The sequence below is a fragment of the Schistocerca americana genome, chromosome 11 (genome assembly GCF_021461395.2).
Source record: "Schistocerca americana isolate TAMUIC-IGC-003095 chromosome 11, iqSchAmer2.1, whole genome shotgun sequence".
Taxonomy (NCBI): domain Eukaryota; kingdom Metazoa; phylum Arthropoda; class Insecta; order Orthoptera; family Acrididae; genus Schistocerca; species Schistocerca americana.
In genome coordinates, this window is record NC_060129.1 from 207,654,913 (window position 1) to 207,672,955 (window position 18,043).

Below are 18,043 nucleotides of genomic sequence, written 5' to 3' on the forward strand. Positions count from 1 at the left end.
TTTGACCACTGCATTTTCATACATTATCCAATGAAGTAAATACAAATTCCGTATTGTTCATCTTCGAAAGTAGCAGAATTTCAATGTACTATGAAAATCCGACTGGCAAGACTGTTGCTAATAGGAACCTGATGAAATGTGAATCACGTGCAGTTTTCTCTTCATCATAAGAATAATACGAATATAAACATTTTGCCATGTATTCTTTCATGTTTGCTGCTATCTCATTTAAATCCTGTCTGCCTAATAAACTACGAAACTAGAGTGAGACAACAGCAAACGCGGAAGAATATACGTATCGTGTCATGTTTATATTCGTATTATGCTTATGCCTAATAGTGATACAGTCAGAAATGAAACAGGCAAGTGACTAGATTTTTAAATCTAAAATGACTAATTTCTGTGCAGAATTTGATGTACTAATGAAGCGGCCGCAAAGATTTTCAAACGGAGAAAAATTTTCGCGTAACTCCCGTTCAGAACATGTTCTATCATACGCAGTCTATTATTTGGTTCTTGTTGATCATTATCAAAGAAAGCAGCAGCAGCAGCAGCAGTGTAAGTAACAACAAGTAGCAGTCACTTGCCATTGTTTCACTAATGAGACAATTCCTCTCTTTTTTTTAATTGTAAGCGGCGGTAGCGCGCACAAAAGCAAGTCATGCCGCGGGCGGCGACAGGCCGTAAACACGCACTATCAGAATGTGACAAACAATGCATGACGCAGTACAGTAATGCATTTTCAGCTTAGAGTGACGTAAACGCCTATAACAAAGAAAACGGCACTTATCAGATCAAAGCAAAATAAGCAATCAATTCAAACCAGACGAAGCACGTGAAAAAGGAAGGGTACCCGTATAAATACGGACGGAGCGTCTGAGGCATAGCAATGGCTACCTGGTAAAGCTTAAGTGCTAAGCTTACGAATCAAACCAAACTATTGTAGCTGTATCGTCTTTCATTCGACCTAAATTGTGTCTCATATTACAATGGACCAACTCTGTTTCGATTTGAAGGTGCGGCCTAAAACTTTTCTCTCCCCTTGAATTTCGAGTTTCAAATTTCAGGTACGGCTTAGATTCGGGAATTTTTTTTCCCTTGATTTCGAGTCTCTTTTTTCAGGTGCGGCTTAGATTCGAGTAAATACGGTAATCACAAAATGTTTATTTTTTTATGACCAAGCAATGGAAACTCAATGAAGGAATAACAACAATGTTGGAGCAGACTGTCTGCAGCTTACTGTAAAGAAGATACATTAAGTTGTAGTTGGGCACAATTAAAAGACACTTACTCTTTTATGTTACAAGTCAAAAACAAGTGGAGGTCAGAGTGACACAGTTTCAAATGCCAGGGCGGGAGCAGTCACCGAGTTAGTCAGAGGGCGTATTCGGCCGACTGCCAGTGACTGCAAAAAGTTACGACCCGAACTCCGCCGCAGAATTTTTTTTTAAACATGCGACAAAGCACGCTCGGCACACGCACCCGCTGGCGACGAGCCCCGGCGCGTACTTCAGCCCGTCCTTCGAGTCCCCTCCCACGACGAGCAGCTCCGCCGCGGGTCCCGCCACCGCCAGGGGGCTCGAGCCGTCGGCAGCACGCCCGCTGCCGGCCTTGGACACGCCGCCCGGCACGGTGGGGGATGCCGCGGGCTTCACTCCGCCTGCTGCCGCCGCGCCTACCGCACCGCCCGAGGACGGGCCGCCGGAAGTGATGCCGGATGCCGTCTTCCGCTTCGTCCCAGTCGCTGTGGAGAAGGAGCACTAGGGTTTAAAAATTTAAAAATTGCCTTGGGGAATATTGTCTACAAATTCTCCTTCACAGTAAATGAGACTGACTAAATGTAAAAAACATGCACTCTCCCACCCCCTACCCCTCTCTCTTATATACATATAAATAAAAAACCAAGACGCAGTAACTTACCAAACAAGAAAGCGCTGGTATGTTGATAGACACAATAAAAAACACACAAACACACACACACAAATTCCAAGCTTTCACAACCAAAAGTTGCTTTATCAGGAAAGAGTGAAGGAGAGGGAAAGACAAAAGGATGGGGGTTTTAAGGGAGAGGGTAAGGAGTCATTCCAATCCCGGGAGTGGAAACCGCCATCCACCTAACCTTCGTAACCTCTTGGTTCATCCCAATGAAATCCCCAAACCACCTTCCCTACCCTCTGGCTCCTACCCTTGTAACCGCCCCCAATGTAAAACCTGTCCCGTGCACCCTCCCACCACCACCTACTCCAGTCCTGTAACCCAGAAGGTGTACACGATCAAAGGCAGAGCCACATGTGAAAGCACCCACGTGATTTACCAACTGACCTGCCTACACTGTGAAGCTTTCTATGTGGGAATGACCAGCAACAAACTGTCCATTCGCACGAACGGACACAGGCAGACAGTGTTTGTCGGTAATGAGGATCACCCTGTGGCTAAACGTGTCTCGGTGCACGGCCAGCACATCTCGGCACAGTGTTACACCGTCCGGATACCAGGCCTCCATCTCCGCTAATTTCAAGTTGCCACCGCTCGTACCTCACCTGTCATTCGACAACATCTTTGCCTCTGTACTTCCGCCTCGACTGACATCTCTGCCCAAACTCTTTGCCTTTACAAATGTCTGCCTGTGTCTGTGTATGTGCAGATCGATATGTTCATCTTTCCTGATGAAGCAACCGTGGGTAGCGAAAGCTTGAAATTTTTGTGTGTGTGTGTATGTGTTTGGTAGTGTCTCTATCAACATACCAACACTTGTTTGGTAAGTGTGTGTGTGTATAAAAAAATTAAAAGCTTCACAGGTCACATGGAGTTTGTGAGGCCACCTCCTTTCCAGTAATTTTTATTCTGATTTTCATTTATTCCGATTTTTGTCAATGAAGTCAGAGATTAATGTTTGTCACATAATTACATGACACACAGTGCATTTACGAAATTTTATACCGTTCTAAATTTGTCCGTAACATAGTAACAGTACCGTAAGTTTCTGTGTGATAATGCTGTGCTACGAAAATTAACTGTCCTTTGGATTGTGCTCTGCAGTAACCGAAATGAAAAACATAATCTGGTTTTTATTTGTTCTTTCATATCATTTGTAACTAATACCATGGTGCCACCATTACTTTCCATACTTAATTTACTTAATGTTAAAGAAAGCTTTGTTGCTCATTGTATTATTTATACTCCAAAGTCACAGAAATAACTTATGTTGTTGTAAAAGTTAAATACAAACAAACCTTGTAATGTAGCATACTTTGGAAATAACTGAATATTTTTCATAATTTTAGAATATCTTTGCTTCTATCATATATCAGGGAATTTTGCAGTCATAAAAAATGTAATTTAACTTACATTTGTCAGAATTTCATAAATAAAAATTTGTGCAACCTACTAATTTGATGCACTGAAATTTCTAGAACATTCTGGAAGCAATACTGCTTTATACAGGATGATCCAAAAGTCAGTAAACATTTGAATATGCACTAATTCACAGAATAACACATGCCTGAAATGACACAATATTTTACCCAAAAAAAAGAGAGAGAGAGAGAGAGAGAGAGAGAGAGAGAGAGAGAGAGAGAGAGAGAGAGTGCAAAGCTGAGCCACATATCACTGGACAACAACACGTTAGTGATGCCACACGAGAATCACGTGTAAAATGAGCTGTTGCGAGAGAGGGAGTCAGACATGTCAGCAATCGCAGCGTGACAAGAAAGCCGGTGCGGTGTGATTTTACCACAGCCACCGTGATCGGACCCTTCCTGTTTGAGGAAATGCAGAGTGCCGCTTTTTGAACTGTCAGTGGGACGGGTACACGGTATGTCAGTAAGTTAGACAATTGCACCATCCCCAGTCTGGCCGATAAACACCTGCCAGAAGATATGACTTAAGTTGGATGGCGCTCTTCCCAATATTGTTGCGCACACAGAACGTCTCTCGCGCACATCGTTCGGTGAGAACCTTTTGCCGAACTGTCACTTTTGTCACGCTCGGCCTCCCGGATCACAATCTGAGTGATTACCGGTTGCGGGGTTACACGTAGCCCTAAGGCTACCGCAATCGTCCGACCTCATTAGGGACGCTAAGAGGTAAAGTCCGACAGCCACTTCTCAACGTACCTACTGATATGCTGTGCACTGCTGTTCACAACGATGTCCCTTGACTACAGGAACAGTTGACGAATGACGGCTCATGTCTTGAGCATTCCTTATAAAGAACATAATCTTTGATAAAGATCAATTGTTATGCCAATTCCCCCCCCCCCCCCCCCCCCCTGCATACAGACTACTGCCACTTCTCATTCTTCTTCGCTCTTAGTGAGAGTCAATCAGCTGTGGTACGTAAGAACTTGTACTACACATACAGAATGTCTTTTTTCCCCCTCCCCCCCAAAAAGTGATACACAAATGGCTCTCTGTTGTGTAAAAACGGTATGTTGTGATTCTGTAATCAAATCTTCAGGTAATCGAAAGGGTGATAGAAATCATTGGCATAAAAATGTCAAAGTAAAATCTCAATTAAGTGATTCAGTATTTTTAACAAAAAAGCCTGGATGAACCCTAAGACGATGAAGATTACTATCTAACAATGGAAAACCCAGGATGGAACAACAACAATGTTCTGAAAAGGACAGATTGCTACTCACCGTATACAGGATACGTTCAGTCGCTGACAGTCACGACAAAAAGACTGCTAAACAAATAAGCCTTCAGCCGAGAGGCCTCCTTCTGTAACAGATACTCACTGGAAGTGCACAGGTGAAGTTTTAGCAGCCTAGCCACAAAGGGGTCCTTATATCTCCCTGTCTGCTGCAAATGAGGTACCCACTAAAATTGTCGCTAACTGTATACAAGAAGGACTGGGTTCTAATTGTGCAGAGGAACCGTTTGGCTTTGCAAATGGACACACTCCAATACGGTACAGCACAATGTAGCGTGCTCTAAATTAGACAGGGTCAACTCGAACTCTATGGACAAAATTCTTAAGATTGTTCAGGAATATTTCCCGAGTGGTTTGGCAAAACGAAAATGTAGTGTGCATCACATTTACCTTTCTATCTGTGTCACACTGCACAACAGCGGAAATGTCATTTCTGTGTGTGTGTGTTTCTTTTTTGCGTGTATGTATGGATACAGACTTGCCTGGCTCACACGGTCTTCAGCCTGAAGTCTGACCTCGCTGCTGCTCATTTCAGTCAGCTGTACAATACTGGGCAGCAGGCACACGCCTGCCAGTTACAACTAATCTGTGCACAGGGGCGTCTGTTTTGTAGCAGACTGCGACATATATTTCGATTAAGAAAATCTGCGATTCCGTCCATTTTTCCAAAAACGGCAAATCTGACATTCAAAAAGAGAGCCTACAGGACTGATACGTTGTTCGGAAAACCTAGTCAAAATTTCTTTCTTTCTCACATTTTCTGTAATATTCTGGAAATCCATTTTTAATAAATTAATTATAGTATAAAATTCCAATCAATTCTTTCATCAGTAATTGACAGAAACTTCAGCATTTTGCATTGTTTTATTGTGAAAACAATTTCAAAATTATCTTCAACAACACGTCATTTTATTTCAATAAATTGAGTTCGCGTCTCTAACGTCGTTTTCTCGGTAGAATGTTAACTGGGGCTCACCGCGAAATCAAATCGCCAGTGCTCGACATTGGAAACCTGCAACCGCCGCGTTCAGTTTCTCGAGTGTCTCCGCTCGGTATTCGCACGAGTCGCTCTCGACTCGTTTTTGTGTAAGACAGAGTTAAGTATTATTTTGTGAACCGATTAGTTTAAACACTGTACGTAAAAGAAATGTCAATTTTCATAATCGGGAAAGGAAATACGGTATCTTCAATTACAAAATCTGCAATTATTTAATAGTGGTACTCTGTAACAAATTTCAGTACATTTTAAAATGAGAAGTTAAATTTCCAGAAACTGAAATAGGCAATACACTATGACACTTTATTATCTACAAATTAATACCTTCGCTAAAACATTTCAGACCTGGACCTCCCGAAGAATCAAACTCCACAAATATTTTCAGACGATGACCTGAGAGTATTTTTCATTGTCCTCCAGTCTGTGCAACAACCGTCATTAGAACAGCTATTCTGCAGCCCTATTTTCCCTTTGATTTTGTTCTGCATTCATAAATCAGACATGCTACAGAAAAACAAATGCGAGTGTTTAGTTGTCACCTCCATCAGATGTTCTCGCTAATTCGACTGTGGGGACAGTGCCGTCACACAGTGAAGGGTCGGCAAAGACGCACCTCACGCGTGGCTGCACGGAGTGTGACGGAACGGCAGCACGACAATACCGCACCGAGCTCTTCCCAGCCGTACGACATTACTTTTGTGTTCTAGATTTTCATTATTGTTTTATTAAATACTTTTCTACTGTTATGTGTGCATTCTCACAGAATCGGAGGTAACTCGGATTAACAAAGTCAATTATCTTTAACTTTGTAACAAGTCGTCAGAAACCACGTGGTGACCGTACGGAAACGCTAGGGAAATGACACCGATAACTTTATAAATTTTGTCTCGGAAGTGCGGGTTAGCCCCGCAGAGTGGAGACGTGGCCTCGTTTTGCCACCTCCTCGAGGCTCGAACAGTATGTGCCCGCATACTGAAGGTACTCTGTAAAATGTCGTTTCCGAGTGTCACCAGGTCTTCCTCTACTCCCGTGTCTGTCCACCAGTTCCCACAACATTGCGGATTTGCAGATTCTACCGCTTTTCATATGCAGTGCACGCCCTACGAGCTCCGGTCTCCTTTCGGCAACGATTTTGTGGGGGGGAGGGGTCACGAAGAATGTTATCGATTCTTAAACTGAGAAAGGGTAGGAAGAATAGATGCCCGAGCCGCTGGTGACACCGTACTGTCTCCCTCTAGAAAAGATGAAAGAAGTCAATTTTAAGTACACTACTGTCACGTATAACCGACACACGAGAAAAAATTACTACAAACTGAGAAAGAAGAAACAGCCAAATGATAGGTTTTCGTATTTAGTGTGCCGATGTGCTATCACGCACAAACCGCTACTACTTATATTTGTTGCCGTGACGGCACAGCCCGCAGCAAGGGAGGCAATACATTAGCGACAAAGTCCAGATACTGTGCCCCAGTTAACCTCCGTGCTAGCACGTACGGCCCTATTAATCTGTCGCCACGTACACCTGCCCGTACACCGATCGAGAATTGGTACCGGTGCCCTCTTTCCCGAATTGCTCGGGGACTCGGATCTGCCCGTACACACCGCTTACGGAAATTCACGACACCGTATCTCGTTAACCCCGCCTCGTCAGTAAATAAAATCTCAGACGGGAACGGCGGTCCTGTGACGGCCACCGACAAAAATGCAGCCCGCCACGACCATCCCGTGGCCTCGGGATCCGAATGCGCAGCGTACGACGCGGGTACGGCGACTCTCCATTAGGTAGCACCCGGATAAGAGAGCGAGACACGTCTCCTGCCGCCGCTACTCGGCGCACGCCGGCGGGTTTCTCCTATCGAACACGGCACGCGGTCCTCCGTGTTGGGCGTGCGGGGCCTGCCACCGTCAGTGTTCCGAGGCGTGAGGGTCCCCGCGTCCCTCGGACGCCGGAAAATTCTGCCGAATAGCTTATCGGAGGGCACGACTCGCACGATACGTCAGTTTGCTAAACTGTGCCAGTACATTACGTGCACCTTTCGACTTATCGAGTAGTGGGGTTCCGCCGCTGCAAGTGGTGGAAGAGAGAAAATGCGAATGTACTACACCGTCCGTACGTACATACGGCGCAATAACAGTAAACGCGTAAGTGAAATCTTGTTCGGAATAAGGTAAAAACGACGCGACACGTACCCAGAATTTACAGACCTGTACAATAAGGCACGCAAACGTGACAAAAAATAATGTAGCCCGCGACACGACTCGAACCCCACGACTGGCGGCAGACCACCTGACGGTAGGAACAGTACTGCGAGTAATACTCTGCCGACACATGTGACGGAGTGCCGGTGCGACGACTGCACTGACACCTGCAGCCGAGCGTAGCGAAGCCCTTCCCGTAAACAGTGATTACCTGAGAAAGTACGTTTCTCCGGAACCACATTTATAGAACATATTTTTCTCGTTTCGCACGTGCTATCACCTCTCGACGTATTCGACATTTTTTTTTTTTTTTAACACCCTGTATAAATGTTACGCGAGAGCAACAAAATACCGAAGAATTTTCTAAAAAGCAATTTCGTCATTTCGTAGCTCGACGACTGTAGCGATCTCTCGCAGCCCTCGGCCTTCTGCAGTGGTAGCTGGTGGCACAGCACGGCAGGTCCACAGCACTGAGAAACTACGGGAACACAAACAGTCGAGGTAAAAGTTCACGAGCGGCAGACAGGTGGCAGATCGTTGAAACGTAATGTGTCCTCTGGGCTCAGAAAAGCTGTAACAAGCCGTCTCTATTTACTGTTTCATTTCGATCTGTTGACCCAGGTGAAGAGATGCTGAAATAAACCTGAAATTTACAATATGTTTCCGTTGCAATTTCATCAAAAAGTCTGATGTTGATCAATAAATTTCACACAATCAAAACTAAAAAGCAGAAGATAATTATTTAAGTAAAAATCAAATTTTAACACAAAAGTACAAAATAATTTCTCCCAGGCTCATGCAGATTCCTAATCCCTGTAAAGGTAATCCTGAAATTTTGTGATTGTGAATTTTTAATAGCTATGAAAATACTTGTAAGACTGAAAATGGAAAATTTTTGGTGCATGCAACACACAACTGATGGACAAATAGTTCATCTCCTTCCTATTATCTACTATATATGCTCCACATCTTTTTCTGTTTTAAATCTTAAAAGTATTTTCATAACACACATTTCTGAGTGGCGTCCGCCTTTAGCAAAACACTATTTTGTTTTTTGTCCCACACGTTTCACTGCAGTTGCAGCACCACGAGTGGGTTTTTTACTATTATCGGTTCTTACCACACGGTGTGGTTTGCCTGGTGTATTACAATCTTACAGTGACTGTTTTTCTTTACAGTTTGTCACCTGGAAAGTCAGTGTGACAGTGACAACTCAATACGTAGAACTTGACAATGAAGAAGGTGACGAAAAATGAAACCTTGCAGGTGACAAACTGTAAAGAAAAACAGTCACTGTAAAAACGTATAACAGCAGGAAAACCACACCGTGTTGCAAGAATCCGTAATAATAAAAAACCCACTGATGATGCTGCAACTGCAGTGAAACATGTCTGGGACAAAAAACAAAATTGTGTTTTGCTAAATGCGGACCCCATTCAAAAACATTTGTTACTGTTAAAGAAAACATAGAAAAAAGAGCTTCAACACCAAGATAAGTATTTTCATATTTATTAAAAATTCACAACCAAAAATTTTCAAGACTTTAAGGGGTTAAGTATCTGTATAGGGCTAGGAGAAACTATTTTATACTTTCTAGCCTGTTTTAAAAATGTGTTATATTAAAAACTAATTTTTATTTAAATAATTCTTCACACTCAGCCACAATTTACTGCTTGCGGATGACAATGTCCTATGTGGGGCTCAGTTTTGTAGAAATGTTAACTGAGTGTGGATTTGGTCATATCCTTTGTCTCGTTAATTTACTTTTTGCAAAAAAAAACCACACACACACACACACACACACACACACACACACACACACACACGACACAGCACGGAGTTTCACAAGCACAAAGACAAGCAATAGAAACTCTTGCCTCGGGTGGACAGACATTATCTTGTCGAAATGTGAGACCGGCGCATTTTGCCACAGAGGGCCACGTATCGGGGCGTAGATTACCGTCGATACACTGCCGTGCTTTAAGAGTGCCGTGGATGACCACTGAAGTGGTCCCGCCGTGAAATCTAACGCCACCCCACTCCCGGCTGTCAGACCGTACGGCCAGTGACAGTCGTGCCGGTATCTTACCGCCGGCCGGGGCGTCTCCGGACACGTCTTCGACGGTCGTGGGGGCCCAGTTTGAAGTGGGACTCTTCACCGAAGATAATTCTGTTCCGGGCGACGAGATTAGAGGCCTCGATCACCGAAGACCCGTCTGGAGACAAGCTGCCGGCAGTCAGATACTGATCTGTCACCACCGTACGCCGTGACAACTGCGAGTGGTGGCGCAGGTGGCAGGTGGCCTCCACCCGTGAAAAGGAACGGCACTGCCGTCACTCCCAGTTGTCGTACTGTACGACGGGTGACAGACTGGTATCCGACTGTCGTCGGCTCGTATCCGGATATGCCTCTGTCGGTCGACGCCTCTAATCTCGTAAACTGGAGCAGAATTATCTTCGGTGGAGAGTCCCGCTTCGAACTGGGTGCCCGTGGTCTGGCCGAGACGTGTCTCGAGACACCTCCTGACAGTGGCAGTATACCGACCCGAATGTCACGTGGCGTACGGCCCGACAACTGGGGGTGACGGTCTGGGGTGTCCTTTTTTTCGTAGCACGATCCGTTCGGTCGTCATCCGTGGCACCCCTACGGCACGTAAACAGTGTTCTACGCTCCGTGTCGTTCCTCATTACGGTAAGCCGTGCCGGTCTCACATCTCGGCAAGATAACGTCCGCCCACACACGGCGAGAGTTTCTACCGATAGCCTTCGTGCTCGCTGAACCCCCTGTCGGCCGAAGAGGTCACCAGATCTCTCTCCCGTCGAGAATATTTGGAGTATTACGGGGAGGGCCCTGCAACCAGCTCACAATTTTTACATGCCGACTGGACAGAATTTCGCACAATATACCTCAGGAAGACGTCCGAGAACACTCTACTGGTCAATGCCGAGCTGAATAACTACCCGCTTAATGGCCAGAGGCGGACCAATGTGTTACTGCTCTGCTCAATTTCTGAAACTCTTTCTCTCGAATAAATCATCCAATTTTTCTGAAATTGTGATCATTTGCTTGTCTGTACATGTAAGTCCCTTCTACTGAAATCCACCCCATCCCGGTGTCTTTTTACGTTGTCGAATGTTTAACTACAATTGTTACGTAACTGTGCAAATATTTAGCACACTCGACACGAGGAGTGGAAGACGTGACATCACGCCAGACCGTAACGGAAACGAGAAGGGGGCAGGTGGGACACACAGCCGGGAGGATGGGAAGTTAGACACGGTCGCAGTCACTCCGTTCCACTGTGGCAAATACCTAAAAATTTTCGATGCGAGATACGTCACACGTGGTGATCTAAAAATTTTATGCCCGCACTTTGGACAACGTGTAACACATTTAAATCCGACTCTCGGAGCGCCTGCAGCACACTCGAACCTCACACGAGTGGGACTCGGTGCAAAGAAAAAAGGCTCACAAATTGTAAAGTGGCAGCAGGCAGTACGAGGGTAGGAGAGTCGCGTGCCGACCTTTGGCCGAGGTGTCGATGACGAGCTCCTTCTCCGGCGACGAGCTGGGAGACACTCCGGCAGCCGGGATCGGCTTGTAGGGGGGAATCGTCTTCACGTTGCCACCTTTCTTCTGTAAAAAGACACGCACAGCACTGAAAAATAGTGTAAGGGTTTAGTCACTCAGTTACACGTTACAAACATGTTTTTCACAATTTTTGTCCCTATGTTGCAGAAAGAGTTAGTTTATAAGCTACATTCACACAATTTGTTTTGGACTATAGCTACGCACGTGAATGCACAAGTAACTGAACAGCATACTGGCCTCAATTTAACAAGAATTATCATATTGGTCTTTAATACTATTCATATAACTAGACTTTAAGAGAAAGGATAAAACTAATTAGCTGCTCAATTGTAGTCCTCAGCTGGCGAAAGAGTTGTCGTCCACATTTTCCTCTAGTGTTTCGGCAGATTTTTGCAATTTTCTTCTCGCAATGTGTAGTCGCCGTCAGCTCGACAAATACTTTAATGCGATGACCGGTGTTGACGCAAAGTGTCAGTTTCTTTCCTGCTGCAGACTTAACGTTTTTAAAATGGAAGAGTGGACTTTTATGTAGCCATTTGATAAGAGTGGCCTCAAATTACTCTAGTGTGATATTCGGTTTAGATACACGTATTAACAGGGACTCAGCACGCCTCACATGTCACCCAGGATCTCACTGTCCACTTCCGAGTCGCTGCTGCCGTTCCGTTTATCTACGTTTACATACGCACTCCGAAGGCCACTGCACAGTGTGTTCCGGAGGATACTTCGTACCGCTACCGGTCACTTCCTTTCCCGTTCCACCCACTCACAAATAAAACGACCATCTAAATACCTCCGTACGAGCCGTAAAGTCTCTCACCTCTGCAGTCCTCGTGCGAAATATACGTCACTGCCGGCAGAAACGTTCTGCAGTACTCCGAATGTAGGTTTTCTAAATTTTCTCGACTGTGTCCGACAAAAAGAATGTCGTCCTCCTTCGGGGGATTCCCACTAGAGTACACGGAGCATTTCCGTAATACTCGTGCATTTATCAGACCGACCACCCACTTCTAAATCACTTCGACACCCGCCTTTAAACCGACACAGCGGGGATCCCGAACACTGGAGCAGTACTCGAGAATGAGTTGCACTACTGCCTTATACGTGGTCTCCTTTACAGAGGTACCACACTTCCCAAAATTTTCTAAGGATAAACCGAACTAGACTGTTTACCTTCCCTACTGCTGTCCTTACATTCGCAGTCCATTTTGTGTCACTCTGCAAAGTTATACCTAGATATTTAATTGACACGACTGTCGAGCAGGGTGCCGTATTCGAACATTATGTTTTAGTTTTTCCTACTCCTCTGCATTTACTTACATTATTCTACATTTAGAGCCCGCTCTCATTCGTCAGACCGACTAGAAATTTTGTTTGAGCCATCTCGTGTCATCCGGCAGCCACTGTCGACGATTACGTACCAGTTTCTGTTCCGTAAGAAGTCTCGTCCCACTCGTGTATCTGGGAACGCTTTTGAAAAGTTAGGATTGCGGAATCTGCCCATTCCCCCCGTACGATGTTCGCAGGTTATCGAATGAGAAAAGGGCGGGTCATGTTTTGCACGAGCGACGCTCTCTAAATCTGTGCCAATTTGCCGACAGAAGGTTTTCTATCTCGAGGAAATATATTATATTCGAAATGAGAATATGTTTGATAATTCTGTAGGACTCAAGTATTAAGGTTATCGGACTGTAATACTGTGGGTCTCTTCTTTTACCCTCTTTATACGTACGAGTCAGTTGCGACTCTCACAATAAATGATAGTTTTATATATGAGGCCGATGCTGCAGAGTGTTCTCCGTAAAACCTAACTGGGATTCTATCTGACTCTGGCGCCTTACTCGTTTTCAACTCTTTCGGTCGCTTCCCTACACACCGGTGACACCCATTTCCACGCTCTCAATGTGAGAGTCCGTGCGACAGTCGAACAACAGTACGTTCCTAACATTCCCCTTGGGTAACTGATTTCTTAAACGTGAAATTTAGAATTTCAGCTTTTCTTTTGGTGTCCTCTCTCTCTCTCTCTCTCTCTCTCTCTCTCTCTCTCTCTCTCTCTCTCTCTTCCGTCTCGTCACCACCTTCCTCTCCTCTTCTCCCCCGTCACCCTCTCTCCATCTCTTATGCGCTCTATCCCCCGAATGTTCACCATCCTGTGCAGCTGCCGAGTTACTGTGTCACAAGAGCTGCCTCACACTACCCTGCTACCCCCTCCTTACCTCACGCATTCTTCCCTACCGCATCCCCGACTCCATCTACCCACGTTATGTCTTTCTGTACCAAATATTCGACCGCCGTTAGCACGGGCACAGGTGTGTACGTTTGGGAGTGTGTGTGTGTGTGTGTGTGTGTGTGTGTGTGTGTGTGTGTGTGTGTGTGTGAACGTGAGTACCATAACAAGAGCGAGAGCTCCGTAGTCATAGTTAACCGTTTTCTGTTGCTTCTTTCCGAACACTGTAGGTAAGTGGTTGCCTTTCTCTATTTTACAAAAAAATTATTATGTTAAAGTGAGAAAGTGAGTAAAGGTCTCATCAAGCTGAAGGTTGTTTCAACACCAGACAGTGCTCTACCTAATAGGCACAACCCTCCACAGGGTGTTCTAGTTGTGAAACTAGTTGAAAAGGTGAAAAGTGTTTACAGTAGTGACTGTATAAGTCACCACGGCACATCCCGTTCTCTCGCAATCCCCCCCGCCCCCCCCCCCCATCTCTACCTCTCGTGTGCTCTACCCCCTGCACTCCTTTCGTTTCGTCGTGCAGCCTCCGATCTCTCTCTCTGAAGACCACCACCACCACCTACCCTGCTACCCCTCCTCGCCTTCCCTACCCTCTCCTGAGTGTGTCTACCTGTGTTACTGCCGTCGATAATCGGCAGTGTCACCACGAGTCTGCACTTTCGGGTGCCCGTGCCGTCACGTGTACAAACGTGTGTACTTTCGGTAGAGAAACATCGAGAGCTCGGAAGCTAGTGCGAATACCATTTTCTGTCGCAAGTTTCTATACGCTGTACGTCAGTCGGCTATAAGCGAGTGGCTCCGTTTCGCTTATCTTATGTATTGTCCGTTTAGGAGTTTCCATTGTTGTTATACTTAAACACTGTACAGTTATCGGGAGTCTGAATTTATCGATCACTATGCAAAGTTCACAGTGAGTAAGTAATAAGCATCTGAAAGTACAATTTTTTCTCGGTCATTGCCACTTGTAGACTTCTCGAACTTCATCGACTACCTAACAGATCAAAACGAAAATTTCTGTTCCGACACTGACAATGTTGAGTGTTCATGGAAAAAGTTCAAGGCAATCGTAAAATGCGTTTTAGACAGGTACGTGCCGAGTAAAACTGTGAGGGACGGGAAAAACCCACCGTGGTTCGACAACAAAGTTAGGAAACTACTGCGAAAGGAAAGAGAGCTTCACTCCAAGTTTAAACTCAGCCAAAACCTCTCAGACAAACAGAAGCTAAACGATGTCAAAGTTAGCGTAAGGAGGGCTATGCGTGAAGCGTTCAGTGAATTCAAAATTAAAATTCCATGTACCGACTTGACAGAAAATCCTAGCAAGTTCTGGTCTTACGTTAAATCAGTAAGTGGCTCGAAACAGCATATCCAGACACTCCGGGATGATGATGGCATTGAAACAGAGGATGACACACGTAAAGCTGAAATACTAAACACCTTTCTCCAAAGCTGTTTCACAGAGGAAGACCGCACTGCAGTTCCTTCTTTAAATCCTCGCACGAACAAAAGAGTGGCTGACATCGAAATAAGTGACCAAAGAATAGAAAAGCAACTGGAATCACTCAACAGAGGAAAGTGCACTGGACCTGACGGGATACCAATTCGATTCTACACAGAGTACGCGAAAGAACTTGCCCTCCTTCTAACAGCCGTGTACCGCAAGTCTCTAGAGGAACGGAAGGTTACAAATGATTGGAAAAGAGTACAGGTAGTTCCAGTTTTCAAGAAGGGTCGTTGACCAGATGCGCAAAACTATAGGCCTATATCTCTGACATCGATCTGTTGTAGAATTTTAGAACACGTTTTTTTGCTGGCGTATCATGTCGTTTTTGGAAACCCAGAATCTACTCTGTAGGAATCAACACGGATTCCGGAAACAGCGATCATGTGAGACCCAACTCGCTTTATTTGTTCATGAGACCCAGAAAATATTAGATACAGGCCCCCAGGTAGATGCCATTTTCCTTGACTTCCGGAAGGCGTTCGATACAGTTCCGCACTGTCGTCTGATAAACGAAGTAAGAGCCTACGGAATATCAGATCAGCTGTGTGGCTGGATTGAAGAGTTTTTAGCAAACAGAACACAGCATGTTGTTATCAATGGAGAGACGTCTACAGACGTTAAAGTAACCTCTGGCGTGCCACAGGGGAGTGTTATGGGACCATTGCTTTTCACAATATATATAAATGACCTAGTAGATAGTGTCGGAAGTTCTGTGCGGCTTTTCGCGGATTATGCTGTAGTATACAGAGAAATTGCAGCATTAGAAAATGGTAGCGAAATGCAGGAAGATCTGCAGCGGATAGGCACGTGCTGCAGGGAGTGGCAACTGACCCTTAACATAGACAAATGTAATGTATTGCGAATACATAGAAAGAAGGAGCCTTTATTGTATGATTATATGATAGCGGAACAAACACTAGTAGCAGTTACTTCTGTAAAATATCTGGGAGTATGCGTGCGGAACGATTTGAAGTGGAATGATCATATAAAATTAATTGTTGGTAAGGCGGGTACCAGGTTGAGATTCATTGGGAGAGTCCTTAGAAAATGTAGTCCATTAACAAAGGAGGTGGCTTACAAAACACTCGTTCGACCTATACTTGAGTATTGCTCATCAGTGTGGGATCCGTACCAGATCGGGTTGACAGAGGAGATAGAGAAGATCCAAAGAAGAGCGGCGCGTTTCGTCACAGAGTTATTTGGTAACCGTGATAGCGTTACGGAGATGTTTAACAAACTCGAGTGGCAGACTCTGCAAGAGAGGCGCTCTGCATCGCGGTGTAGCTCGCTGTCCAGGTTTCGAGAGGGTGTGTTTCTGGATGAGGTATCGAATATATTGCTTCCCCCTACTTATACCTCCCGAGGAGATCACAAATGTAAAATTAGAGAGATTCGAGCGCGCACGGAGGCTTTCAGACAGTCGTTCTTCCCGCGAACCGTACGCGACTGGAACAGGAAAGGGAGGTAATGGCAGTGGCACATAAAAGTGCCCTCCGCCACACACCATTGGGTGGCTTGCGGAGTATAAATGTAGATGTAGAAGTGTAGCTCACTCACCTATGTTAAAATAGTGAAGCTGCCACATTTTAAGACGCTGGTCGTCACACTTAACTGTGAGGTAATAAATGAAAAACAATTATGTAATGTCTTGTATTTTGTACATCATTTAATAACAGCTGAACACAATCAATAAACACGGGAAGAAGAATATAGGAAAAGTTCGACGAGGCAGAGGCGTAAAAAAGACGTCGGTAAGTTGGGACACTACACCCCTCACTCGACAGCTGTGGTGACGAGAAGGGCGTCTGACCGCGGAGTTAAATGTCGCAGGTCTGCAAGGAAAAAGCTGCACAGGATTTTTATACACTTTCTTATAGATTTCAACTTAGTACAAACAAAAAACACACCAAAAAAATTGCACCAGGCAATTTTTTTGTTCCAGCCAATTTTCTGTTTATATTAAGCATAACATTCCGAATTACTAAATTTTAAGCTATTTATTTTTATTTAAAAAAATAATGTTTTAACCAAGTAATGGTGGGCTTTTTTAAAGCAAAAAAATTGTTAAGAGTCGAAGAGAGTAGGGTTGGAGGGAGATGTGTAAAGTAATTTCTGTGTTACGAGGAATGCCACACGATCCTGTCGAAACAGGTTAAACTTGTCTACAGTGGGCAGTACGTGTTTCGGCATGTCATCTGTGGTACTAGGAATAAACATAAAGAACCAGCCATTATATCAGATCGTGTTTCAACAACCTAAAAATGTTCAGTTAGTCACTGGCCATTGAACACCTCACTCAGTTTATACTCAGCACTCGAAGGCTACTGTGCTCGTGTTTTTATTTCTGGAGTACAGCTCACAGAGGCCAGATAATTTCTCCCGCATGCTACTGTTATGTTTCTGGTGAATACACAGTGAAAAGTCAACAAAGAGACTTAAAGTGAGTTTGGCAAGAAAGTTTATTTTGCATATTTCAAACTGAAACTTGCAGATCAGGACAAGGGAGTCTTATTTGGTCCCCTCTTTTTGAAAGCAGTGGCAGACAAGGAAAAAGAAGAGTGGAGCTCTTTCAAGAATGTAGAGCACGAGTTTCTGGGAAATACCCAGGGTCCCGACTACAAAAACACTGTACGACGCACGTCGGCAGTGTACAAAGCTGGAGGATGTGAAGTGAGCTAATATTTCATTTCTTACACTCCCGTATTGACTATTTTCCAGAAAAATGGGAATCTACAGTGTAGCACGGAGTGGAAGATCGCACCAGGATGTCCACAAAATACGGAGAGACAGTACCGAGAATGATGTAACATCAATAGGTTAGCAGACTACTGCTAGCTGCTCAATTAAGAAACCAGAGAAGGA

The 18,043-nt window shown here is 44.7% G+C and overlaps 1 protein-coding gene across 1 annotated transcript in view; it reads right to left on the reverse strand.

The window, feature by feature from the left end:
• The window catches only part of LOC124553567 (protein AF-17-like), a 109,648-nt gene that overhangs the window by 59,895 nt on the left and 31,710 nt on the right, over positions 1 to 18,043 (reverse strand). Inside the window, exons 5-6 of the mRNA XM_047127412.1 lie at positions 11,378 to 11,489; positions 1,483 to 1,744 (exon numbers count right to left, since the gene is read on the reverse strand). Coding sequence (XP_046983368.1) covers positions 1,483 to 1,744; positions 11,378 to 11,489 — 374 coding nt within the window. The remainder of the gene's footprint in view (positions 1 to 1,482; positions 1,745 to 11,377; positions 11,490 to 18,043) is intronic.